The sequence below is a fragment of the Apodemus sylvaticus genome, chromosome 15 (genome assembly GCF_947179515.1).
Source record: "Apodemus sylvaticus chromosome 15, mApoSyl1.1, whole genome shotgun sequence".
NCBI lineage: Eukaryota > Metazoa > Chordata > Mammalia > Rodentia > Muridae > Apodemus > Apodemus sylvaticus.
In genome coordinates this window covers 64,707,279-64,734,092 of record NC_067486.1, presented here as the reverse complement: position 1 = coordinate 64,734,092, position 26,814 = coordinate 64,707,279, and the positions used below count along the sequence as shown (strand labels likewise).

At 43.9% G+C, this 26,814-nt stretch overlaps 1 protein-coding gene across 1 annotated transcript in view; it reads left to right on the top strand.

The window, feature by feature from the left end:
• Positions 1–22,613, top strand: part of Hspbap1 (HSPB1 associated protein 1) — a 54,666-nt gene extending 32,053 nt beyond the window's left edge. The window contains exons 3-8 of the mRNA XM_052158521.1: positions 911–1,092; positions 13,147–13,283; positions 16,704–16,875; positions 18,120–18,203; positions 21,841–21,951; positions 22,048–22,613. Coding sequence (XP_052014481.1) covers positions 911–1,092; positions 13,147–13,283; positions 16,704–16,875; positions 18,120–18,203; positions 21,841–21,951; positions 22,048–22,551 — 1,190 coding nt within the window. The 3' untranslated portion in view covers positions 22,552–22,613. The remainder of the gene's footprint in view (positions 1–910; positions 1,093–13,146; positions 13,284–16,703; positions 16,876–18,119; positions 18,204–21,840; positions 21,952–22,047) is intronic.
• Positions 22,614–26,814: the final 4,201 nt, after the last annotated feature.

The window sequence follows — 26,814 nt, the reverse complement described above, 5'->3', positions numbered from 1 at the left end:
CTCTCTCTCTCTCTCTCTCTCTCTCTCTGTGTGTGTGTGTGTGTGTGTGTGTGTGTGTGTGTGTCTGTCTCTGTCTATCTATCTCTCTATCTCTCTGATTACTTTTCCTCAGAAAGCCCAGAGGTGGTGTGTCCTCTAGGTGATTCTAAATTCAATCAAGACAACAATAAAGGTGCGCTGTCACACTCTTGTGGAAAATTCTCTCTCTCTCTCTCTCTCTCTCTCTCTCTCTCTCTCTCTCTCTCTCTCTCTCTCTCTCTCTCTCTCTCTCTCTCTCTTTCTCATGAGCCAGTGAGGCCCAGAGAAGCGGGTAATGTCTGAGCATTATTAGGAGTGGACACGGATTTCCTGAGAAGAGAGCTGCATTATGATAACGAGGTTGTCTTTTACCCTTTCTCCCTCCTCCCCCCCATTCCCCCCCATGTCCCTCTCCTTTCTTCTGTCTCTTCCTTCTCTTTCTTTTGTCTCCCTGCACCCGTTTCCACTGTGCAGCCTCAAACCCAAGATCCTTCTGCCTCAACTTTCATGCCATAAAGGACTTAGAGTGTAGGCCTCAACCTTAAGAACACATCCATTCTTTTTATTTTATTGTGAATGATGTAAATTGTTGTGTAAACAAGTATAAAATTAACTTTTTTTTAAAGATTTATTTTTTTATTTATTATATGTGAGTACACTGTAGCTGTTTTCAGACACACCAGAAGAGGGCCTCAGATCTCATTACAGATGGTTGTGAGTCACCTTGTGGTTGCTGGAATTTGAACTGCTCTTAACCACTGAGCCATCCTTCCAGCCCTCAAAATTAGCTTTTAAATATTGATTGGTATCTTGGTCAAATTTACCTCTTAAAATAAGCATTTTAGAGAGTGTACCTACTAGACATCTCAAGCTGTGTTCTCTTACATTGCAGTTCCTCAGTTTGAAACTGAGTGTAGTTACGTGGATGCTACACTTGAGGAGTTTTTGACCTGGAACTGTGACCAGTCTAGTGTCTCTGGACCATTTAAAGATTATGATCATTCCAAATTCTGGGCTTACGCTGATTATAAATATTTTGTCACTCTATTTGAGGACAAGACGGATGTTTTCCAGGTGAGTGGCATGTTTCTTTTACTTTTGGTAAGAATTTAATTCTGAGAGCCATCCTAAATTAGAATTTTGCTGCCCCTTTCTCTCTTAACTGCCTGTTTCTCCTGTAAGTACTCATGTGAGACCTGACAGGTTTACCTGCTAAGGCCAAAGGCCTGCACCACCGAGGCTGACCTTTGACTCGCCCGGGTGAGTAGCCAGTTCCACATTTTTCTGCTCACCACTTCCACTGTTAAGCATTGTCTGCAAATGGAACTTCCTTTCCCTTTGGCCTATATGGAAATCTGTTCTATCTGCTATGCTAGTCATTATGGAAGCTGCTCCAAGCAGAGGCTGTTGACTGACTGCCTCTGTCTTCCATCTCTGCGCCAGCTCTGTGTGGTTTCCTTGGGCAGTTTATGGCTTGAGGCAGAGAATTCTGGACTGGGGTAGGGTGGAAGTATCCTACGCCCTGCCCAAGTGTAGGAATACTTGTGGAAGTAAAAATAAGGAAGTTCTCTGATGTAACTGTCTACAGGGTCTATAGACTACCCTGCCTTTCTTTGTCTTGTATATTCTACCTCTGACTCAAGTTTGTTAAGTGGAGTGACTTTGTAGATCCCTGCTCTGGTTTCTGTTCTGCCTCCAGTGTGGATGGGGCGGGGCGAGAGGGGAGCCCAGAGAGCTTGTTCTTGTGTCAGCCTTGACCCTAGCAGGCAGAGCCTGGAGTCTCACTCGTGACTATAATGTGGAAAAAAGTATTCCCCTTTTGTCGGGCTACTCCTGCCTCATACCCTCTGCTCCCCTCCCCCTTCCCTGCCCACCCCACCCATGCCTACCCCTGCTCTGGACCCTTCTCCTGGGTGTGATGGTCTTTGGTTGTCATACCAGTCCCGCTCAAGCTGTGTTTTTCCTTTTCTTATTGAATCAAAGTAGTTACTGTAACCACAAAAGTTAACCCACCATCTTCATCTCCATCTCCTGATTGTGGGATTCTGACTGCACCATCATGTGCAGAGCCTCTTTATCCTTACAGCCATGAAAAATAAACATGTCAATTTTGAAGATGTTCAGTAAATGCTATACATGACCATCTTTCAGTGGTTTTCTTGATCTTCTTATAATTTTAGGTCATGTAATGGATCTTTAACCCAGGAATGCATCAATCTCTAATTAGCTTTTAGATACACGTTGGTCTTCTTCATCCCCTCACCTCTCAGGAGACTGAACTTTTTCACCTTCTCCCACCACATTTCAGTAATATCTTGTGTAATAATAGTATTTACCAATCGCTCACATGTCCGTGGTTCCTGTCTAAGTGCCTTACATTTAAAATCCTCACGATAACACTATGATTTAGTAGAAACTGTGTTTTAAGAAAAATAAGGCAAAAAGAGGTTGTACAAACCTTTTCTCAGAAGGCTTCTGTTCAAGTTAGATGAAGTACTTCTGGCCATTCTGAATCAAGCTCATGCTCCCTTGGGTGCTTCCAAGTAGACTCGGTCAAGGTCTTTGTTTCATCCCTGGCATAGCTACCATGGGCGTACATATGGCCAGGCCATTAAGTATGGTAATAAGCTGGAGTTCTAAGTAAGCCCTTTATAAAGCCTGTTGTGTTGTGTTGTTTTAGTTAAATGAGTTTGTGTCAGTTCACATTGTGGTAGTTAGTGCTGTTGTGAACAGTCAAGCTGTTAATATTATATCAAGACTGTTAATATTAAAATATTGTAACTTATCTATCAGTTTTCTGGGTACCAACTCTTTGTTCATCATCAGAGTTATTTAAGTTCTTGTCTTACTTTTAGAAATAGAATTATCTTAGTTACTAAATCATGCTTGTTATTGCTTCAAGCTTTTATTATATATTGGCTCAAGATAATTGGTAAGTACCAATCAGAAGATCAAGTGTAGCTTCTGCTCCATCCAGTCTCTGGGCTACATATGACCCTGTCAAGAAACCAAAAACTACAACAAAAAGTAGACACATAAGCCTGTTGTATGATAATAACAAATAGTTTGCTAAGAAGATATACCTTGAAATTTAATATGATTAGAAGAGTGGGCTGAGTTACATATTTTGTAAGTCATCTTACTGCCTGGCTATAATAGAAGAGAAGATGGAGTCTCACATCTGCTGCTCCAGCATAGTGGTTGCAATCTGTTGGTCTGTTAAGAGATGAAGAAAATCTTGTCTCACACACATAACATAGCTGAGAAAAGGAGAAGGATTTGACAATCTTTTCAGATTGTTGTGAAATTTTAAAAATATCATACTAAGCTTGATAAGGGCTATTTTCTTAGAAGTTCATTAGTTGTAGTATAGATTCTGAGTCCACAATGAAAGAACTCTTTGTATTCCTACAATAAACTCCCCCAGCCTAGCGTTGAGACACAGAATGGGTCTTCACGTAATGTTGTTTATTAACGATTTGGAAATGTTGGGCTACTGAGTTGCAGAACACTTCCAATGCCGGTGTGCTACAGTGGGCTGACGCACTTCACCATATAAGAAGTCACTTCTGTCAGTACTACACCGCTCTTTCAGGAAAGATTGTAGGACTCAGGAACTCCCCAAGTTGTGTGTCTCGATGTAGTTCCCTGTGTCACCTTCATCGACTAAAATATTTGCTAACTTGTCTTGTGGTTTACCCTTTCATCTGCTGATTATTTTATAAAGTATAAAATTTGGTTTATATTTGCTGTTTTTTTCTAACCATCTTTTTGTCATTAGTTTCTGGTTTGACTCCTTTGTGGTCAGAAAACATAATTAGCATTATTTCAATCCTTTTAAATGTATGTAAGTTTATTTCATAGCCCCAGGTATGGTGAATATTGATAAATGTCCATTGTCAACTTGGAAATTACGCATTCTCTTGTTGGGTGGAGTACCTCTTAAGTCTCCTTGAAGTCAGGCTAGGGCTCGAGTAACCTACTTCCTTTCTGACTTCTGTGCATTTGTCTTGTGTGTCTTAGAGAGGGGCACTGTTAGCATTTCCCTCGCTTATAGATAGGTCAGGTTTTGCTTCATACACTGGGCCTTATTGATCTTTTATGATGAAATGAATTTACTTTGGCATATTCCTTATTCTGATCCAATTTACCTTGATTAATATTAGTTACTTGCCTTTGATTAATATTAGTACAAAAAAGGAATGTTTCTTGGAGAATTTAATTTCCTTAAAATCCTAGAACTTACAAACTAATTTATAGTGACAAAGTAAGTCATTGGTTGTCAGAGAATGAGGTTTATAGGGAGACATGAATCATGAAGGGACCCTGGGGAGGTTTTGGACATGGTCAGAATCTGTCATCTTGATTATCTTGATGGACTCTCAGGATGCAGGTAGATCAGGTTCATCAATCAAATGCCTTAAATATATGCTGTTTGCTGTAAATTAATTATATCTCAATAATGCCTTTAAAAATAATATAAGACTTGGGGCTAGAGAGAAGGCTCAGCTGTTAAAATCACTGACTGCTTATCCAGATGACCCAGGTTTGATTCCCAGCACCCACTGGTGCAGGTCATACCACACATCACAACCACAGTAGCTCCAGTTCCAGGAATCTGATGTCCTCTTCTGGCCTCCATGGGAATCAGGCATGCACTTGATACATAGACAAACGCCAGGTAAAACACCCATACACATAAAATAAAAATAAATCTTAAAAAACACAATACTAAAAAAAAAAAATACTATTAATACATTTTAACTGCACTATCTTGACACTAGCAGTTCTGTTCACCGTTGCCTGTATACAGTCAGCACCAGTGCCAACACACTGAAGTAGACAAATAACAATGGAGTAGTGGTGAAGACAGTTTTGACCTCACAGAACCAAAGGGGCCAAGAAGAATCTTCTTGAGTCTAGCATCACTTCACTCCTTACTCTATTCTGGCAATGTCTGCTCAAATTCTAAAATAATCCCTTATGAAAAATATCCTTTTCAAGTCATGTTTAATACTAACTACTAACACATATTGATCATGTTCATAAAATATATAAGGATAGCATTAAGGCCCTCCCAGCACCCGCCCGATGGCTTTGTCTACACGAGCCTGCATCAGGTCTCGTTGGCTCCATGCAGACCGTGTTCTCCCCCACCTCTGACCTCTGCTCAGACCCTCTTGAGTTTTGCATTGTAAGTTCTACTTCTTAGTGCTGGCTCAGATTTAGCCTTGGCTGTGAAACCTCGGCCACTTAGACACTTACGTCCCTTGCTGGCATTCCTTTGTGTCCTATATGGACTCGCATTTCATAGAATTGCATCTTGGTCCTTGGTCCTCTTAACATGTTGGCTGTGGGCTTTCCTTTTCCCTGCAGAGCTGCTGGCGTAGGACTGGACAGGGAATATAGGTATTTGAATGATTACATTATTTAGTCTTTGACATTCTTTTAAAAACATTTTGATTAAACCCCTGGCTTTACCCTTGTCAAATGTTCTTCTAGGTAACCAAGTGTAAGATCTGTCAGTTTTGATGAGGAATTTCTAGCTCTCTTCAGCTTTCTACCAAGTTTATAAGTTTTAATTTACAGCCTCTGTTGGAGGTCACCATCTCCTTAATCTTTTCTTCCATAAAGGAGATTAATTCTCTGTTAAATATGCAATGTTTATATATCGGCAAATAAGCTGGTCCATGTACTAATATAATTGGAAAATATCTGGTAGTCTTGCAGATGGCCTGGGATTATTGACACCAGACTTTTGGGTATGACAGAGTTAGTTTCCTTGGTTTTCTAGTTATCCATTCATGCCACTGACGAAGCAAAGCACGCACCCTTTTTCTTTACTGCCCCAGGAAGATAGAGAATTTGTGAGAAACATTTATTACCTTTATCTCATGTAGTTATTGATAAGCATTCTTAAAATTGAGGTTGTGAAGAATCAACATATAATAAAAGGAATTTTGTACCACAAAAATGTTTTCCAGGTAGATTCTATTTCATGTTATGATTGAGGTTGGCTATGGAGAGTCAGGCGTCTTATTAAGTCACCAGGATATCGAATCTGCAAAAGCAATAAATGGAAGATTAGTTCAGCCCTGTTGGACTTTGCGACATGGCTGTGTGGATGTGTTGAAATAGAGGCAGCTGTTTTGGAAATGATTAAAGGAGTCTCAGATGGGGATGCATTCTGACAAGACAGATCAGCACCTAAGAATTCACGTGCTTCAAAAAATAGAAAATAGAATTTAGGCATTTATTCAGTAAGTAGAGACTTAACTCTTCTCTTTCTGTACCCAAAAGTCATTTTCCTGAGAAAAACGAAAAATTTAAATTCTATAAATTAATTGTGGTTAACAATCTTACTATTTTTAAGAGTCCAGCAATAAAGGCCGAGCGGTGGTGGAGCATGCCTTTAATCCCAGCACTTGGGAAGCAGAGGCAGGTGGATTTCTGAGTTCAAGGCCAGCCTGGTCTACAGAGTGAGTTTCAGAACAGCTGGAGCTACACAGAGAAACCCTGTCTCAAAAAACCAAAGAGTCCAGCAATAAATAAAACTGGATTTGTTGCTCTGACCAATATTAATTTTTGTATTCAGATGTACATTTGTTGTGGAATTATGAATAGCTGGGTTTTTTTTCTGTAGTCTGACCTGTGAATGGATGATAACCATTGTTAGACAGTGGGTCTAAGATTGACAGAGGAGCATTGCAGAGCCAAGGCGTTCAGCATCTGGTGGTAGGAGCTGTCAATATCAGCCATTTAAACCTGGGCTATAATGCACAGTAGCGGGGGGGGGGGGGGGGGGGGGGGGGGGGGTAACAAGGAACGTGTTTCAATGTTCCCTCACATAATATCGTATAAAACTAAGTAATTTAATCATGGATTTCTAAATGAGTTTGTTGTTATTGATTTTTTTGTGGTAGTCTGACAGAAACCCTTATCCTGTCTTAAAAGCTTCCTACTGGTTTTTCTTTAGTGTTTTGGTTTTGGTTGGTTGGTTGGTTGGTTGGGTTTTTTGGGTTTGGTTTTGGTTTGTTTTTTGTTTTTTGTTTTTTTGTTGTTGTTGTTGTTGTTTTGTTTTGTTTTGTTTTGTTTTGTTTTGAGACAGGGTTTCCCTTGTAGTCCAGGCTGTCCTGGAACTCACTCTGTAGACCAGGCTGGCCTCAAACTCAGAAATCCGCCTGCCTCTGCCTCCCAGAGTGCTGGGATTATAGGCGGTGCCACCTCTGCCCAGCCATTTTTTGTTGTTGTTGTAACTGTAAACATATATGTGTGTTTATGTTTTATATGTGTATATATATATGTGTGTGTGTATACATATGTATATATTTACATATTATATATATTTATATGTGTATATATATACACATACATATGTGTGTGTGTATATATATATATACACACACATATATATATATATACACACACACACACACACATATATATATATATATATATACACACATATATATATATATGATGAGTCCATGAATTCATTTCTGTAATGGTTATTGAATTTATCCATAGGGTCAGGTTTAAAAGCATTTCAGATCTTGGCATGGTGGCACAACCTTTAATCCCAGTAGAGACTTAAAACAGGCAGATCTGAGCTGGGACTACACAGAGAAACCCTGTCTGAAAAATAAGCAAACAGGAACTCTTTAGGTCTTGAGTAAAAATGGATCCAGGAACTCCTGTGAGTAACCCACAGTTTTTTGAAAGTGCTGTGCTCCAGGTACTGGGGAATTGACCTCAATGAGCTGTCAGGAGCTGTTGAGGCGATTGTGCTGGCTAGTTTTTGAGTTGGCTTGACACAAGCTGGAGTTATCAGAGAGGAGGGAACCTCAAATGAGAAAATGCCTCTATAAGATTGGGCTAAAGGCCAGCCTGGGGGCATTTTTGATTAACCTTTGAGGAAGGGCCCAGCACATTGTGGGTGGTGCCATCCCTAGGATAGAGATCATAGGTGTAGAAAAGCAGGCTGAGCAGGCAAGCTCCAAGGAGCAAGCCAATAGACAGCTTGCCTCAGTGGCTGCTGCTCCAGTCCCTGCCTTCACGTCCTTGGTTACTCACAGGAGTTCCTGGATCCATTTTTACTCAAGACCTAAAGAGTTCCTGTTTGCTTTCCTGGAAGGGTGAGGTGGAAGAAATCCTTTCCAGCCAGAGTTGCTTTCTTTGGTCATGGCGTTTTACCACAGCAGTAGTAACCATAAAAAGACAGTACTTAGAAAGAAGCCCATTCAGGAACCAAGCCTAGCGGACTGCAGAGTGCAGTACACTCTGATGTGTTCTGTTGTCACTGATGTCGGGAGTGGGTTAGGAGTGCAATGCACAAGCAAGAATAGTACATGACAAAGTTTTTTTAAAAGATTTATTATACATGTATGTGGATGAGTACGTTCATGCTAGAGCACTCTGTATGTACACCTGCGTGCCAAAAGAGGGCATCAGATCACATTACAGATTGCTATGAGCCACCATGTGGTTGCTCTTTAATGGCTAAGCCCCAGATACACTTTTGTATTTTTATTTTTTACTATAGAGTTTAAAGACTGTTGTTTATTGTGTTAAGGACCCTTTTGTTTGTTTGCTTGCTTGCTTGCTTGCTTGCTTTTGTTATTTGAAAAAAGCTCTCTATGTCTTATAGAGACCTGCCTGCCTTTACCTCCCTGTGGAAGAATCTTTTTCTTTTTAATGTGTTACAATTTTGCTTGCATACTTCACAAACCTCCCTAATCTATTTCATGCCCCCATTAACCCCGTTTGAGTTCCTTCCCACATTCCTGGTTTTTGTTTTGGGAGGAGTTTTGTTTTTTGAGTCTTGCAAAGTTTATCCTGGATCATTTGTGTGTTTGGAATTATCTGTTGGCGTCTGGCCAGCTCTTTAGCAGATCTTTGATGAAGATGCCTCCCCTAGAATCCCCACGGTTCTGAAACTAAGTGAAGGCTGATGATAGTCCTAAGTAGGATAAACACACCACCCCTAAGACTCAGGAGTCGTCGTGGGGTGGGGACCCAGAGATCATGGTGAGTAAAGTACCTGCTGCCAACTTTGATGACCTGGGTTTGATCCCCAGAGCCCAAATGGTAGAGAGAAAGAACTGACTCCCACAAATTGTTCTCTGTCCTTCACATGTGTGCTATGACACATACACCATCAAAAAGAAGAAGAAGAAGAAGAAGAAGAAGAAGAAGAAGAAGAAGAAGAAGAAGAAGAAGAAGAAGAAGAAGAAGAAGAAGAAGAAGAAGAAGAAGAAGAAGAAGAAGAAGAAGAAGAAGAAGAAGAAGAAGAAGAAATAATAATAATAATAATAATGATGTTTGGTGTAGATCCTCATTGGTGGAATTTTTATCTAGAAGAACCCAGTTGCCAAATACCCAGTTGCCAAATATCGTTAGCTTAACATGAAGATAGAGGCAGGAGGATCGGTTGCCTGGGAGGAAGAGGAAACTGGAGAATAATGGAGGTCTGGTTGATCCTTGTTGTCAGTAATTGGTGCCTACATTTGTCAGGCATGTAGAACTGTGCTCCAGAATGATACATTTCATCATATTTAAATTTTACCTCAGTGGTATTAAATTGAAAAGAAAAATAGTGGGGGAGGGGCGGCAGTTTCCAAATGCTTCTTAGTGTTAGCAATGTCTCACAAGGTCATTTTCATTGGCCAACGTGTTAGCTTGTCCCGCCTTATATTAACTGTGTGAGCAGTGCTGTCCTGTTCAGGAGATGGGAAAGACTTGTGTAGACGAGCACACGAGTGTGCAGGTACATGTGTGACCGTGGAGGGGAGGTGGAGCGCAGAGGTCAGCATCGCGGGTCATTCCTCTGCTGTACCCCTGCGTTGTTTTGGGTTTTGAGACAGTCTCTCACTTGGGCTAGAATTCTTGGTTAGAAGAGGCTGGCTAGGCAGAGGGCCCCGGGTTTCTGCCTGTCCCTGCCTCCCCAACACTGGGATCATCCGTGGGCTGCCAGTCCCAGCGGTTGTGTTGTGTGTGTTTCTGGAGGTGGAACTCGGGTCCTCGTGCATATACAGCAGGCGTGGGACTGACGGAGCTTGTATCCCCTGGAACCACTCTGTCCCTTTCACCCTTCTTATCCTTTATTATTTCCATCATCTTTAAGTCGGACGATTTCCAAGATCCTTATCTTAGGAGTTTATGCCAAACTTTAAAGCAATAATTGACTTTACATCCTTTCAAAGCCCGTCACCTAAACATAGGAAAGCATTGTACATGAAATTTTCCCTAAATAACCTCATACCTTTCTTAAAATAATTTGTATTATAATATAATTATATCATTTCCCCTTCCCTTTCCTCCATCCAGCCCTACCCATGTACTGCTCTTCTTCTTAGATTCATGGCCTCTTTTTCTAAATACATAAATATAACCTGCTCTAGCTAGGTGGTGCCTGGTATACTTCCTTAATCCCAGCATTCAGAAGGCCAAGGCAGGTGGGTCTCTGAGTTCCAGAACAGCCACAACTACACAGAAAGTCCTGTCTTGGACAACTAATAACATCGGCAGCAGTAGCGACAACACAACCTGCTCAGTCTGTAGAGCTACATGTATATTACATGTATGTTTCCACCCTTTGGTGTTGATAGCCACTTGGTGTGCCCTTCCCTGAGAAAGACTACTCTCCCTCTCGGTTTCCTTAGTAGCCACAGTTCTTCACTCAGAGTCTGGGTCTCCTCCGCTTCCCACCTCTGTGGTCGCATGTCCTTCGGGGCCCTCCTTGTTCAGCTGTGTTTAGGGAGACTCGGTGGTTGTGGCTTCACTGGCATTTTTAGGAGATGCAAACTTCTTGTTCCTCTGGCACTAACAGTTTTGTCCCTTCCTCCTCTTCAGTGATCCCCAGCCTTTGGTGCGTGAGCTGTGTTGTGGATGTATCAGTTGGGGCTGGGCTCCATAACTCTTCACTTTGATCAGTGTGGTTTTCTGTAACAGTTTGACTATTTCAAGAAAAACGTTTTCTTTTTTTTTTTTATTCGATATATTTTTTATTTACATTTCAAATGATTTCCCCTTTTCTAGCCCCCCACTCCCCGAAAGTCCCATGAGCCCCTTTCTCTCCCCCTGTCCTCCCACCCGCCCCTTCCCACTTCCCCGTTCTGGTTTTGCCCTATACTGCTTCACTGAGTCTTTCCAGAACCAGGGGCCACTCCTCCTTTCTTCTTGTACCTCATTTGATGTATGGATTATGTTTGGGGTATTCCAGTTTTCTAGGTTAATATCCACTTATTAGTGAGTGCATACCATGATTCACCTTTTGAGTCTGGGTTACCTCACTTAGTATGATGTTTTCTAGCTCCATCCATTTGCCTAAGAATTTCATGAATTCATTGTTTCTAATGGCTGAATAGTACTCCATTGTGTAGATATACCACATTTTTTGCATCCACTCTAAGAAAAACATTTTCTAAATGAGGAATAAGAAGTACACTTGTTTGTGGCTATATGGACAAAACTTTAGAGTGTAGTTAGGGATTATACCAGTTTAGTAAAGTGTTAGTTAAATGTTCCCTACAAGATTTGTGACTTCACTAGCTTGGGGTAGTTTAACTAGGTTTGGTAGAACTTCAATCCGGTTAGATCCTGTTGTTGGTTACTGCTGAGGTTTGTGTGCCACTACTGCACCCTGAGGATTGTTGCTGATTGTTGCTGTGCTCGTGTCATAGCACATAGCACACAGTAAGACTATTAGGCTGATTCCCTCCTTTGGAAGTTTGTGTGACACCAACTGGTCCGATGAAAAGCCAGTCCGCAGGGAGAGCTTGTCAGGTCATATCCAGCTCTGGGACCTGGGTTCCAAGTGTATGGTGTCTTCAGCAATAAGGATTTACCTCCTGCTTCTGGGGTGGGGCGGGAACCAAGAACAATAGCAATAGCTTATACTGTTTCTTGGATATCCCTGACTAACCTACTGTTTCATTAGTTAAAATAAATTTTTTTCTAATTTTCCTTAAAACCATCCATTGACTGTCTTTTTTAAATCATTTATCTTTTAAAAGAACTGTTAATGTTCCCCTCAAAAGTAAAGAGACTTTAGATTTTAGATAGTGAGAAGTTTTCTTGAGGTGTTGGTATTTATATGAGTACTCTGCACATAAAAATATTTTTGTTGGGCTGGAGAGATGGCTCAGAGGTTAAGCTGACTGCTCTTCTGAAGGTCCCGAGTTCAAATCCCAGCAACCATATGGTGGCTCACAACCATCCATAATAAGATCTGATGCCCTCTTCTGGGGTGTCTGAAGGCTTCTACAGTGTACTTACATATAATTAATAAATAAATAAATCTTTTTAAAAATATTTTTGTTTCATTCTTTAAAAAGAAAAATCAAAGAAAAAAACTAATGATTAAAAAAAACAGCAGCATGTTTGGCGTGCTCGAGCTGCTAGTTGGTTTTCTTTTCTAGCTCAGAGAACAGGCAGGAGCTGCCTCAGAACTCTGCCTCGGAGAGCACTGGGCTGGAGCAGTATGCGTTCCTTATTACACTTATGGATTTGTGGCTTGGGGCAGAGAGCAGAGTCAATCACCTATGAATCACTGTTTCAAAAGCCATTCTGTGACTCATCTGCCTGAGACTGGTTTATAGGTATGAGCTGAAGCTCTAGTATTGATATCTTTAATGACTAGGTTCCCCCAGAAGGCTTCTTTTATGTGGTCATCGAAGTGCGAAAGGCTAACAAAGTGCTTGTGCCTGCAAATACTGTCTCTCTCTCAGTAAAGGCCTGAGTGTGCGTCCATGACCTCCCACTGCCTGCCGCAAGTACCTTTACCCCAGGTAGCTGCAGAATTCTGTCTGTCGCTTATTGTCTGTCTCTAACAGCTGTAAGAGTCGTACCTGGTGGGCCTAATTGATTCATCGATTTGTTGCAAGCTCCCCAAACAGTTCGTGGGATATTTGTAAATAGTAAGCACTTGTTAAGTGACTGCTGCCACTGGGGTTACTCAGATGTCACTGGTTGAAACGTTTTTTCATGCTGCCCTGAAAAGCTAACCCTTCCCTTCTCCAGCCTTTTCTGTAAGAGAGTATAGGTGGACACACAGTAATCCACGTGAACATGTGCCCACCACAGAGGGTGGGCGGTCAGTTCCTGATGAACTATACTTTTTTCAAACAGGAAGTGGTGTGGTCTGACTTTGGGTTTCCTGGAAGAAATGGACAAGAAAGTACATTGTGGATTGGATCCCTGGGAGCCCACACTCCCTGCCATCTGGACTCCTATGGTTGCAACTTAGTATTCCAGGTGCAAGGAAGGTAATGTACGCGTGTGCGTCTCTGTCCAGTTGTCTGCATTTGAGCAGACAAGAAAGAACAAGAAAGGGGAAAAGGTGGAGTTGGATAGTAGCCCCATCCCCATCTGTCTACCAGCCCCGTGACCAAGGCTCTTCTCTGCACCACTGTCTGCTTCCTTCTGTGTGTCTTGGTCATGATCATGGTTCTCCCAGAGGTCTCTGTCCTGCTAGGCATCTCTTCACTTAGGAGTGTTCGTTCACTCCGCCTCTCAGAGACAGGCGAACAGAGAAGTTTGTTGGAACATGGAGGCTTCACTGTGGCCCTTTGGCTATTGACAGGTGCCAGGAAGCCTGGATCATGTAGTGGTGAGCTTTTATCTCTGCTGCCTTAGTGGCAGATTGAATGGACAGCACCTGATGACCCGGAGTTTGGATGTCCTCAGGTGTCATGTGTACAACCTTACTCCCCCTAATGAATTGTGCTCCTGATTGTCCTTCCAGCCTTTTGAGATGTTTGCAGGGCAACTCATAGAAAAAAAAAAAAAAAAAAAAAAAAAAAACAGAAATGGCCACACGCAGGTCCTCAGCATCACTAGACACAAAAATGATCATGAGAGGATCAGAAGAACTAGTGTGTGGTTAGAGGGAGGGATGGACATTTGTCTCTGGGAACCTGGAGGCCATAGCAGTCCCGTGGCGGGTCACCAGGCCCTTGCTGAAGACTGACCTTTCCGGTACACTGCTGTATGCAGGGGAGTCAGCAGGGCCAGGTGTGAGCGAGCCTTCTCGGCCCTTTTGCAGTTAAGAGTTTGGAAACTGAAATGTGATGAGATAGGCGGGGCATTGCTTTAAAGTTGCCTCTTCCATGTGCTCTGAATTAGGAAGCAAGCCAAAGAAATTCCAGAGTTTTTTTTCCTTTGATTAAAAAAAAAAAATACAGTTTGGGGTTGGGGATTTAGCTCGGTGGTAGAGCCCTGGGTTCGGTCCTCAGCTCTGTTAAAATTACAGTTTTACTAAGTAACAACATATTTTCCATTTTCATGGCATTCTGATGTGATAAAATAGCTTTAGTAAATATCTATTGAGTGTTCATCAAGTTCCATGTGTTAGACTGGGTAGAGGTGGTCAGGCCTGTGCCCTGGGAGCAATTCCACCTGGAACCTCTAGGCCTTCAGCATGAAGAGAGATTTATGCTCCTGGGGGGAGGCCTCAGAGCATTGGAATTGAAGGTGGGGGAGACGGTGCTTCAGGGGCTCAGTGGAAGAGCAGTTTGGTGCAGTAGGCTTTGAAGATTGCTTAGATGGAAGAGACACAAGGTCCCCAGGAATCATGGGCTGTGCAGAGGACCCTGTGTAAACTGTGCACCGGGAACGGTAGGACTGAACAGAGAAGGCAGGGTGGAGCATAAAGGTCTTGACTCCCAGGCAGACACAGTTCTCCATTCTTTGTATGAGAGGCTTTGGAGCAGGGAACAGCATGGTGGTGCAGTCCTCTGCTGACAGGGCATGCACATTTTAACCTGTGAAGCCAAGCAGGTAGGGTAGGTAGTCTGGTGGTGATGGTCAAAGCCAAGCAGGTAGGGTAGGTAGTCTGGTGGTGATGGTCGAAGCCAAGCAGGTAGGGTAGGTAGTCTGGTGGTGATGGTCGAAGCCAAGCAGGTAGGGTAGGTAGTCTGGTGGTGATGGTCGAAGCCAAGCAGGTAGGGTAGGTAGTCTGGTGGTGATGGTCGAAACCAAGCAGGTAGGGTAGTCTGGTGGTGATGGTCGTTCCTCTGGGAAATGCTTTGGAGAAGCCAAGAGATGCATGTTCTGAGGCCAAGGGATTCCGAACACACGTGGACCTCTCTCATTTCATTTTAGGAATGAAATTAAACTGGCGACCTCTTCAGAGCCCTTCCAGAGTTAACATACCAAGTAACCGAGAGTGGCTCCCACCCCAGCAGTGGGTCTGCTGGAGTAGAACAGCCGTCCCTGGAAAGGCTGGCTACCTTCAAACGCCTACACTTCAGCAGCCCTGACCCAGCGGCTGTGAGATCCCTAGGCTGCCCTAGAATTTCAGAAAAGTCAAGCTCTCTTCACTGTCTCTGTGAAGCCTTCTGTTCCAGAGGGAAATAAGACGCTAGTACACGCTTGACAGTTTGAGGACTGCCTCCCAGTGCAGAAAGGACTGGGTGCCGCTGGCTGCCAGGACGCACACTCGGGAGGGCCTTACTGCTTTTCCTCAGATCTGGGGCTTGGTTCTTTTCCTCTGGTCCCGTCAGCTCTGCTTAGTTCTCCCTCGCCTCCCTCTTTGCCTTAGCACTCTTCCTTCTAGTACTGTAAAATATAGAACTTTACAGTTTTGTGAAATAAGATTTACCCCCATTCCTAAAAAGAAGGAGGGGGAGAATCCACTTTATAAAACAGTTTTCTCCTCTTAGAAGATCCTCAGTTACATTACTCTTAGGTCGTGTGCCATCAGTTATTTTCTCATCCTTGATCAATTAAACACCTAACTCCTAGACAGGGAGCAGCAGTCTAGGAGCTGGGGAGAGCTCTGGCCGGGGGCTTGCTCTGGAGAGTGTGAGAGCGCAGATATTTGCAGCGCTGGGAGCTGACTTGGTGATAAGATGCCTGCATCACAAACATGTTGACTTAAGTTCAGTATGCAGCAATGCAGGGGAAAACCAGGCGTGGTGCCCTCTGCAACTCGGGTGCAGAGGGTAGAAGAGACATCATGGTCCCAGGAGCTCGCTGGCCAGACAGTCTATCCAATCAGAGCTCTGCGTTCAGTAAGAGATCCTGTCTCAAAAAAAAGTAAGGTGATTCACCTTTGTGGTGACACAGGCCATTAATTTCAGCACTTGGAGGTAGAGGCGGGAGGATCTTTATGAGTCTGAGGCCAGTCTGGTCTCCATAGCAAGTTCCGGAGAGCCAATAAAGTTACATAATGAGACCAAGTCTCCAAACACCAGGGGAAAAAGAGTTAAGACAGTGAGTGATGGGGAAGACAGACGTCAGTGGCAGCCTCTCACCTCCACACATATACATGCATCTGCATGATGTGTAGAAACATAACAAATACAGTACACATATATACATACAAGATAAAATACAATAAAAAGAATACTGAGAGGATAAAGATTATTCTGGTTACCTTCAGGATCAGGAGTGAATGCAGTGATACGCAGGCTTTGCTGTAAGATACAAAAGCAATGAAAGAAACACTTTACAAATGAGATCTTATCCCAGCAAGGTGAGGCACTGCCTGGGGTTGGGGGGGACTTGAGATATCCACCCATAGAGAGCTTCCTTCCATCAGACATCTGCAGGGGATCAGCTTTGAGTGAGAAGCTGCGTTCCTATATGAACTGAATTTAAATTAGTAAAACCAAACCTTCCACTGCTACCTTCTACATGTTTTAGCTCAAGTTGAGAGCTAACTTGTATCTTTTTTTTTTTAGGAAAAGATGGCATCTCTTTCCTCCCGAAGATACGCCTTTCCTTTATCCAACCAGAATTCCTTACGAAGAGTCTAGTGTGTTCAGTAAAATCAATGTTGTCAACCCTGATTTAAAGCGTTTCCCCCAGTTCCAGAAAGCTCGAAGACATATGGTCACGCTGAATCCAGGACAGGTAATGGGGCTTTAAACATCAATGAGCTGTCAGGGGACACCACAGCCTGGTGCCTGTGCATCCTCAAGATGGGAAGAGTTTCCTCCCAAGGCCCTGCTGGTGGAGGACAACTCCATCTGTGGGCCTAAGAGATGGAGCGAGGGAGCACAGCTCCTCCTGCTGGTGACGGGAGAGATGAGCATTGAGGAAACTCAAAGCGATGGAACTGTTATTACTCAGGTTAAGAGACATGTTAGAGTATGGTACTAGAACATATTCACAGTTAATACCTGTTACGACAGACAGACAGACACAGACTGCAGTACATCCTGTGCTCAGAAGCAGGTGGACTGAGGAGGATTTTCAGCAAGAATGGCTGATATCTGAATCCCTTCTAAAGAGACTGTATTCTGCATATCCACTCTGAGGGGGGCTTTTCTTTTATATCATTGGGGCTTTGCTATACCAGATTCTTAGCATTTGAAAAGTTTGTATTCCCTCCATTGCCCGCTCCTTGCTGGCTCTCCTCCTGTTCTCTCCACACGTGTACACAGATCCACCAGGCCCTTCCCTTCGTGCGTGCCTCTTCCTCCAGCCCCCATCAGCTACTGCTGTACTTTGTATCACCGTAGATCTTCCTATTCTGGGCATCACACCTGCAGCCAAACAGCACGGAGCCCTTTGTGTTGGACTTCCGATGCAGAATGTTTTCAAGGCCGAACAGCTCTTGATTACGTAGGTGTGCCGCAATGATCTACTCCTGAGCTGATTGCCACTGTGCGCACTTGCTAAAAGGTTCTTGAGTGTTTAGGAGTAGGATAGGTGGTTCAGAGAGGGTGGTTGGCCTTCTGAGAGATCGCTGTGGTATTCTCCAGGGTGGCCAGTTTACATTCCTACTACAGTGCCTGAGTGAGGCTCTGGCTCTCCGGTCCTTCCCCAGCACCGCCCTTTAGTGTATCTCAGGGAGGATTTCCAGTAAATAAAGTAAAACGGCTGCATGCTTGCTTCTGTCAGAATGTCCACAGCTACTGCTCAGTGGCAAAGAGGAATTTCAAAGCCTGTACTAATGTTTAGATGTGAGCAGAAGTGATCGAGTTAAGAGGCAGGTAAAGCTGTAAGCTTGCGACCTCAGCCAAGGGAGGAGAGGAGCTGGTGGGGTCTTCTTCCCTCCCTTGGCTTCATCCCTGACTCTTTCCCTTTAGCAGTCTCAGCTAGAGTGGGGACTGTCCGGTTCTTGTGGTAACTATCTTTTCTTTGGTTTGCAGGTTCTGTTTGTTCCCAGACACTGGTGGCATTATGTGGAGTCTCTTGATCCTGTCACCGTCAGTATAAACTCCTGGATTGAGCTGGTACTTTTGTTGTTGTTGTCACTGTTGTTGTTTTCCTTTAAAGAACACATGCCTGAGATGAGCAGAGCCTGTCTGCAGCACTGGCTCACCATTTCCCTGCGACACTGGATCCCAGCAGTCCAGGATGGGTTTGTTTCTATGTTCTGTGAGTCTGTCCTCTCTGGATAACTGCTCAGGTTAGAGATGTGCCATTCTCGTCTTTTGCTTGACTTGGTTGTGTTGTTGTTTGAGGTGGGGTATCTCTCTGAAGGGTCTCAAATGCTTGCTCCCCCTCCCTTGGCCTCCTGTGGCACATGTGCTATTGTGCCCAGCCACTCCTTGAAAGGACACAGAGTGACTTCCTCCTGTGATGTCAGGAGTGCCGTGTTAGGCCTAGCGGGATCTGCCGTCTATATCTAACACTGCTGGTTCTGTCCCACACCATCCCAGAGGGAAATACCTCTTTCTTGGTTCAGGAGCCTTATTTCTAATCTTGACCTATGCGTTGTCTCAAAGTGCAATCATTCAGCACTTTATTTTTATCATTCATTTCTGCCAGGACCCTGTTCCCAGTAACACCTTCATCCTGGCCCCCTGTGCTGTGTGACAGTGCAGTAGCAATCGGGCTCAATCTTGCTCTTTAACCCGAAGCCTCAGTTCTGTGTGCACTGTCTTAACCAGAGCCTCTGATTGCACCTGTTGCCCCTTAGGGCTCTGCTTACATCTCTGCCCTCCAGAATCCACAGCCAGACAATCCTTGACAGCTGCACCCTCCCCTGGGTTGAGATGTTTCCTTTGGTTATGGAAAGGGCTTTGGAGTAGGTGTGTCCTGAGAATTACTGAAACAGGAAGCTGCACTTAAGGGCTTAGGGAAGAGGGGACACAAAGCCTTTGGGGCTCAGTGGGAAGTGTGCTGGGAGACCATCAGCCTCATGGTTAGAATGTCTACTTGGAACTGCAGCTGAAGCAGATCTGTAGAAGTGTCCCCTGCAAGGCGAGCTCCAGACAAGCTCAGTTTGTAAGCTCAGTTATAAAACAGTGGTTGTAACTGAACTCAGCTCAGGAACTTGGTTGTGAAGCCTAAATTAAGCAACGTGTAAAGGCATCCAACATAATCGGTGCACACACACACACACATAGGAGAAATTGCTGTGAGTAAGAGAAGGGGTATGATGTCAGGGACCCCTCAGCATACATTCCACATAACACTGAAGACCCATGGGTGTATCTGGTGGGGAGATTTCTTGGCCAGTACTAGTCCATCTAAGTCAGTAATAAACAGTGGAGATCACGCTCCTCTTTGTCTCCTGACTTCAGAGGGAGTGCTAATGAATGCTTTATTTCCTTGCTTGTTCTGAGGTGTTCTCATGTCGCTCAGTCTGGCTGCAAAGTCACAGTGACCTGAGCATGAATCCTCCTTTTACTCCTAAATGTTGTGACAATGGACACAGTGATTTCCAACTGTGTAGTGGTTTCTCTTTAATAAGTGTGGGACTGAATTGTCTATACATTTTATGTCTGGTATCTACCATTAGCTGTTTCAAGGGTTTTGTTGTTTTTTGAAATCTAGAAGGAATATAGAATTTTATTGAGTGCCTTTTAGCATCAGTGGGAATGATCATATAATATCATTATATGTTTATACTTAGCTTCCATGGAGAGAAAGAAGAAATGACAAACACGCAGACACATGCATAGAAAGCTGGGTCAGGTGGTGTCTTACTCTTCCTATTGCTGTGAAGAGATACCATGACCAAGGCAACTCTTATAAAGGAATCATGTCATTGGGGCTGGCTTACAGGTCAGAGGTTTAGTCCCTTATCATCATGGCAAGGACCATGGCAGCGTGCAGGCAGATAAGACAGCTGAGGGAATTCTACATCCTGACCCAAAGGTAGCAGGAAGAAAGAGTGGCAAAAGGCTTGGCTTGAGTTTCTGAAACCTCAGAGCCCATCCTGGCCTCCAATAAAGTCATACCTCCTTAATAGTGCCACTCCCTATGAGCCCTTGGGGGCTATTTTCATTCCAGCCACCACAGCACACTGGAAGTTCAGCATATTTAATTTATAGGGTTGAGCAGGAAGTCTGGGTTACTGCATACAGCTGGCACGGAGGTGGGGTCATTACGTGCAGATTAACCAGAAGGCAAGGTTTGTGGTATACAGTTGGTTTGAGCAGATTTAGCTAATCTGTGTGGGAGAGTCTTCAGCCCCCTGTAATTTTGGGGGCAGGAGAGAAAGGTATGGTGGATATTTTCTGCACACACTGTCAACATTCACACAGGGTTCAAGAAAGGCCCTGCGGTTTCCTCTGAGTCTTGTCCTCCAGGGAAGGCAGAAGGCCTTGCTCTTCCTCCATAGGTCCACAGCTCTTGTCCTTGATTCTGCTGTGCCCGAGTTAACAGCTTCTTCCGCTCCCCACAGCTCTCTTCAGTAAAAATATGATAGTATAAATTACATCAGTTGATTTCCTAATTCATGCTTTTTTCTGAAATAGATAAAACCTAATTGTAATATGCTGTTTTTAATGCATTATAGGATACTGATTGTTTGTATATTATTTAGATTCGAGTTCACGTGACTTCAGTAGTTTGCTAGATTTTACCAGTCTTTTCTAGAAACTGTCTTTTCTAGAAACTTGTTAATGTGCTGCTGTTCCGATCATCTCTTCTGAGAATTTTCCTGAGAATTGGTATGCATGTAAACAGATTCTTAAGTGGTACAAGTTTGGTCCCTGAGGACTTGAGGCATTTGTTAGTCAAATAATTGCTCTTTTAAAAAATGTTTATCTTTGTGTCTGTTGCCCATTAAAAAATTGTCTTATTAATGTATGCTAAATCTTTCTGTATTCCCTAGTGGTCTCTGTTTAGTTTATATATGTTATAGGCATCTAGTTTGAATTTTTCTCTTGCTGTGTTTTTTAATAAATAGAAGTTGTTGGTTTTAATTCTGTTTTATCAGTAATGCTACCTCGTATCCTTTTTTATTTATTTATTTATTTATTTATTTATTTATTTATTTATTTATTTTTTGGCTATCTCGTATCTTAAGCTGTGCTCAGATATTTAGCTACTTTTTGTTTGTTTGTTTGTTTGTTTTGTTTTCTGAAACACGGTCTCCCTGTAACCCAGCCTGGCCTCAGAGGGGCACCAGCCCATCCGTCTAGTCTGTTCTAGAGGTGTCAGACTCTGAATGGCCTCCATCTCAGCCACAGGCATGTGTCTCCATGTTGAGGGATCTAATCCTGGCCCCTGTGTGACAACCCACCCCCCCTTCCACAGAACCAGTCGCCGAGTCTCCTTCGGTCATATGATTCGCTTTTCAAACTCCATAAGGATCATTCTTCCAGGTGTTTTATCTGGACTTATCAAAGAGTAGAAAAGATTAGAAAAAATGATCTAAGGTCATTCATTGTACACAGGCCTGTGTCATCTAAATTAATTTTATTCTTAAGATCACACACTCTTAAGATCTACACACTCATAGATAGCAAGTGGTAACGAACACACATGAGTTATGGTGCTCTCAACAGCACCGAGGTGCCTTCTGTGACAAGGTTGGCATTCGTGGACAGAGCATACAGCTAAGAAACTCTTAAATCATGAGGCACAGAGACAAATAAGAAAATGTGGTTTTGTCTTTTTAATTTTTTACCTCAGGAAGAGGACCACCTAGCCCGGGTGGAAGAGGCAGTCACCCGCATGCTTGTGTGTACCCTGAAGACTGCAGAGGACCCGCACCACCCCAAGACCTGGCTGAACCCCACTGAGGTAGGATGCTCCAGTGTCCAGGCCGGCTCTTGGTGTGCATGGTGAGTCGGCCCAGTTGGGCTCCAGTGCGGTGCTGAAGGGCTCTCCTCTTCCTAGGTCGAGGAAACATCTCACGAAGTCAACAGCTGCTACTTGAACAGTGCTGTTTGTGCATTTTTTGATCATTGTGAAAAAGCTAAAGAAGTAGAAATGCAAACGCTGAGAGCAGACGGGGAGGAGCCAAGTGTGCAGGAGCACATGGAAGTAGAGCCGGAGGCCGGCCCTAGCCTCACAGCAGAGGCTGGGAGGCTGGAGGCTGCTAGCCTGTTTGGCCCAGATCTGGTCCCTGTGACACTGGCATCCGAAGATAGAGTTGGCGCACTGGAAGGTGACAGTGAAGAATCTGTCAGCAGCAACGGAGTACACTTTGCAGACCTGCCCTGTGCCAGGAGGCAGCAAGCCAGTAAAGGGGCGAGCGCAGAGGCAGAGCCATCAGCCCTGAGGTGTCCTGTGGCGCCTTCTCGAATCTTCGTGTCCACAGATGACTTGCTGGACTGCCTAGTCAATCCACAAGTAACCAGGATGGTGGCCCAGCTTTTGATACAAGGAAAAAGCTTGTGATACTTTTTAATAACTTTTTAACTACATTTTAATAACTTTTTAAAATATATTTTTAGAAATAATGTGCTATCCACGTGTGTTTGCTTTTTATGATTGTTTTATTTGCTCTGAGTGTGTCACATGTGTAGACTAGGTGTGTAGACCGGATGTTTTTTTATTTATTTACGTCTCTCCCGCACCCCCTGTTGAGTCCAGTTACTGCTGCCCATACGCACGTGGTGTGGCCATCCACCATCCACTTGGCCCTGGTTAACCTCCCAGGGGCTGTAGTACCCCTAAAGAAAACTGACTTTCCTTCCTGAAGCAGCCATCGATAGTGCCTTGGGAGCTCTTGTTCCCATGTTACCATATTGACTGGTTTGCGCGGGCAGCCACACTACAGCTGCCACGCTCACGGGCAAAAACGGTTCTGTCCTATCCAGTCCAAAAGACAGTTTTGCCTCATCCCTTCCTGACCTCTGACCTGTAAAAACTCCCAGCCCTTTTCTCCCTGCTTCTTTTTCCTTTCCTTTGGTGGGGAACTGGGAGGTTTGAAACTGGATCCAACTGTGTAGCTCTGGCTTTCCTGGAACTCTCAGTGTAGATGTATATATATCAGGCTGGTCTTGGACGCTCGAGATCCACCAGCCTCTGCTTCCCAAGTGCTGGAATCAAAGGCGTTCGCTGCCTCCGTTTCTCCAGGCTGAGTTAGCCAGCACTCAGTGTACAGAGATGCTCCTCTGATGAGGAAGGATCATCTAGAAAGGACTCCGGATGTTCGTTTAGCAAAATGATAGTAGTAGGTTCACTTCTGGCCTCTGAGCACACCAATCAGGGTTCCTGGCCAGGTTGAGAGTTTGGGGGGGTGTTTTGTTTTTTGTTTTTTTTTTCCAAGACAGGGTTTCTCTGTATAGCCCTGGCTGTCCTGGAACTCACTCTGTAGACCAGGCTGGCCTCGAACTCAGAAATCCACCTGTCTCTGCCTCCCAAGTGCTGGGATTAAAGGTGTGTGCCACCACCACCTGGCTGAGTTTGTTTTTACAAGGTTTCGATATATATCTTAGTCTGGTTTTGAATTCAAGATCCTGTGGCCCACCTCCCCAATTGCTAGGATTACAGGTTTGTACTACCAAGGTTGGTTCTCAGTAGTATAATTCTGAAATAAAGGATGGAACAGCAGGTGGTGAGTTTGTACATATTTATACATGTGCTTTTCCCAATAAAATGTCACCGTGGTCACCTCTTTCCTGCACAGTGCTCAGTAGCCAAACTGGCTCATATTTGTGGACCTCTCCTTTTCCTCTTCCATCTGGTCTTTTCAGCCGGTCTCTTAAGTGTGAGCTCCCTGGAATTTGCTGTGTAGACCAGACTGGCCTCAAACTCAACAGAGATCCTTCCTCCTCTGTGCACCACCACGCCTGGCTTGTTCTTATAAATTTTTATTGGCCTTCCCCCAGGCCATTTTTTCCCATTGTCTGTGGCAGCTCTAAGATTGCAGTGGCAGTGGGTGTGGAGACTGTATGGTAGGTACAGAAGGCAAGAACGATCCCCGGCCCTGAAGGGCATCCTGCAGAGGCCTTGCACAGCCTCGCTCGCTCGCTCCTCCCAGTCTCAGCGCCACGTGCCCAGCGCAGGCAACAGTCACTGCTTACAGTGGGTTGGTCCCAAACCACCTGAAGAACTGCCCTACACTGGCCAGTGCATATTTGCCTATCTGGCTAATGTTCGTCTTTCCCAGTCAGCATGTTGCTGCAAGCTTTCTAGTTTAAGAAACTCAAAGCCAAGACTTTTTTTAACAGGACATAGTTTACTGGATTTCTCACAGACTATTAACCCAAAAGCTAGAGTTACCCCAAATGTTATGGAGTTAAGGCTTTTTATATATTTTGGGCTTCTTTTTCAGCTATATATGCTACTTCCATTCTGATGGGATGTTTGAACCACTAAACAGTTATGGCTCTGGTGTCTACCCTGCCTTTGCTCATCTCATTCCCAGACAAAAGACACAACTTTTATTTTTATGATAAGCTTTAATCAGCACTAGAGTTGGGCAGATATCTATCTACCTTCTATGCTGTTGAAATCTATTTCCCCATCTATAACCCTGAATTACAACTTGCCATGTTCTATCTGGGCTGCTGTCACTCTGCTGGCCAGCCCTCATGGCCATGTATTCAAAATCACTCACCTTATGGTGGCTTTCTCTTCCTCTCTCCCTCCCCAAACCCCCTCTGCTTTCTCTTTCCCTCTCTCACAGAGACTTCAATCAAGGAACCCAAGAACCACACCTCTTAGATGCCTCTTCATTCACCAATTCTTCATTCAGGGAGGAGCACTTGGATTTGTCATTTGGGTAGTGCAGACTCTCATCCCTGGGGACCACAGGCCATGGGGGCAGTATTTAGCATTACAATACAAGCAAATGACCCAAGAAGAGAGGAGATAGAAGGGATACTGGTGTGGTCAGTCTCATGTTTACAAGGGAGTACTGACCCAACAGGCACACACAGACACATGGACATTACTAGCCTGCATGGCTAGTATCTTTCTGGGTTTTTTCCTATTAGCCTTCAGAGGTCTCTGAGTTTGCCGAGTCTTAGGTGATTCCTGTGAAAGAGTCTGTACCCAGAGGGGCTGCAACCCACAGCACAGCATAACTCTGTGAGGATAGAGTTGTGCTACTGCTTCTTCCACAGGCCTTGGGCCATGCTCCATTTGTGGCATTGGGACCAAGCGTGCTATGGCCACAGCTCAGTTTTCTGATCTTAGACTTACCTCTGCCACAGAATCAGCCCTCATTTTCTTTGGGTTAATCTTCGTTTGTTATGTGTGACTCAGCTGTGAAGCAGTCTGAAAGGCTGAGGTCCTCTGAAATGGGGTGGAAGGGAATAGCTGCAGAGTCGCCCCAGCATCCTGTATCGCTTGGGCATCCTGTTCCGGCAGTTCTGGTAGGCTGCAGCGCCTCTGTTGTTACAGACGCTAATAAAGGAAGGCAGTTTTCCTCTGATCTTAAAGGAACTCAAGCATTTCAGTTTCAATACTTCTCAGGAAAACCTAAGTTTCTCAAGAGTTTTAGTTTCTCTGAGACCATAGGGTTGTTACAGAATAGACTCAATATAGATTGGACTCAGAGAAGCTGGGAAGCTCAGAAAAGTCTTCTGTAGGAAGTCTTTCGTTCTGTGAGAAGGAATGGTAGTGTTATACAAAGACCTGGGAAGGGTTCGTGTTAAAGTATCTTTTATACTCCTGTTGACTTAGAGGTTCACTGCCTCAGTCTACTAACCTTGGTCTAGTCCTGGGAGATTCTAGACTCTACAATCAAATCTAGGCCTACAGTGTTTTCAGCCTCTCAGACTTACTGCTAAATAAGCTCACCCCTTCCTAATTCTTTCTGCTTTCTGGCTTAAACCCTTCTTCAGGCTGACTGATCCGATCTGAATTCTCTCAAGGTTCTCCTGAATTGCTCTGCTTAGCTTCAAACTAACTCTGGCAATCTGTTCTGATCTTCTGGCTCCTTCTCATTCTCTGGCTCGTTCCCTGTAGCTTGTTTTCTCTCTGCACAGCCCTTTCCTCTCTCTCATATTCTTATTCACTCTGTCAAGTCTCTGATTATCACTTTGCCACTCAATTAGAAATCACTTTCAAACATGGCTGCCTCCTTCTACAAACTTACTTTACCTTCATTGTTTGAGATTAAAGGTGAGTACTAAGGGTATTCTCCATTGAAAGGGATTAGAAACATGCACTAAGGGCTGAACCACACCACAACTAGAAACTGGGTTTTGTTTGTTTGTTTGTTTGTTTGTTTGTTTGTTTTTTCTTCAGAAAATATCCTGCAACAATTTCCATAAAAGTGGGTGGTGGGAGATGAGTCCCTTATTTTGTAGAGATCAATTATGAGGTCCTGGCATCAGCATGATAAGCACAGTTCATGAGCTGTTCCCTTTTAGGGCTCCATAAAAAATGTTTTAGTTTTGGGGCTTTTTTGTTTGTTTATTTTAATACATCCATGAATATAGTAGTATAGTTGTGTAGTCTGGATTTTTAAAAAAAATATATTTGTTTTTACTTAATGTGTGAGAATGTTTGCCTGCATGTATCAATGTGCGCATGTGTGCAGTTCCCTCAGAGGTCAGAGGGCATTGGCTCCCTGGATCTATAGTTACAGGTGGCCATAAGCTACCATGTGGGTGATAAGAACCAAACACAGGCCCTCTACAAGAGCAGTGCTCTTAAACGCTGAGCCATCTCTCCAGTACCAGAGTTTAGGGTTTGTTTGTTTTT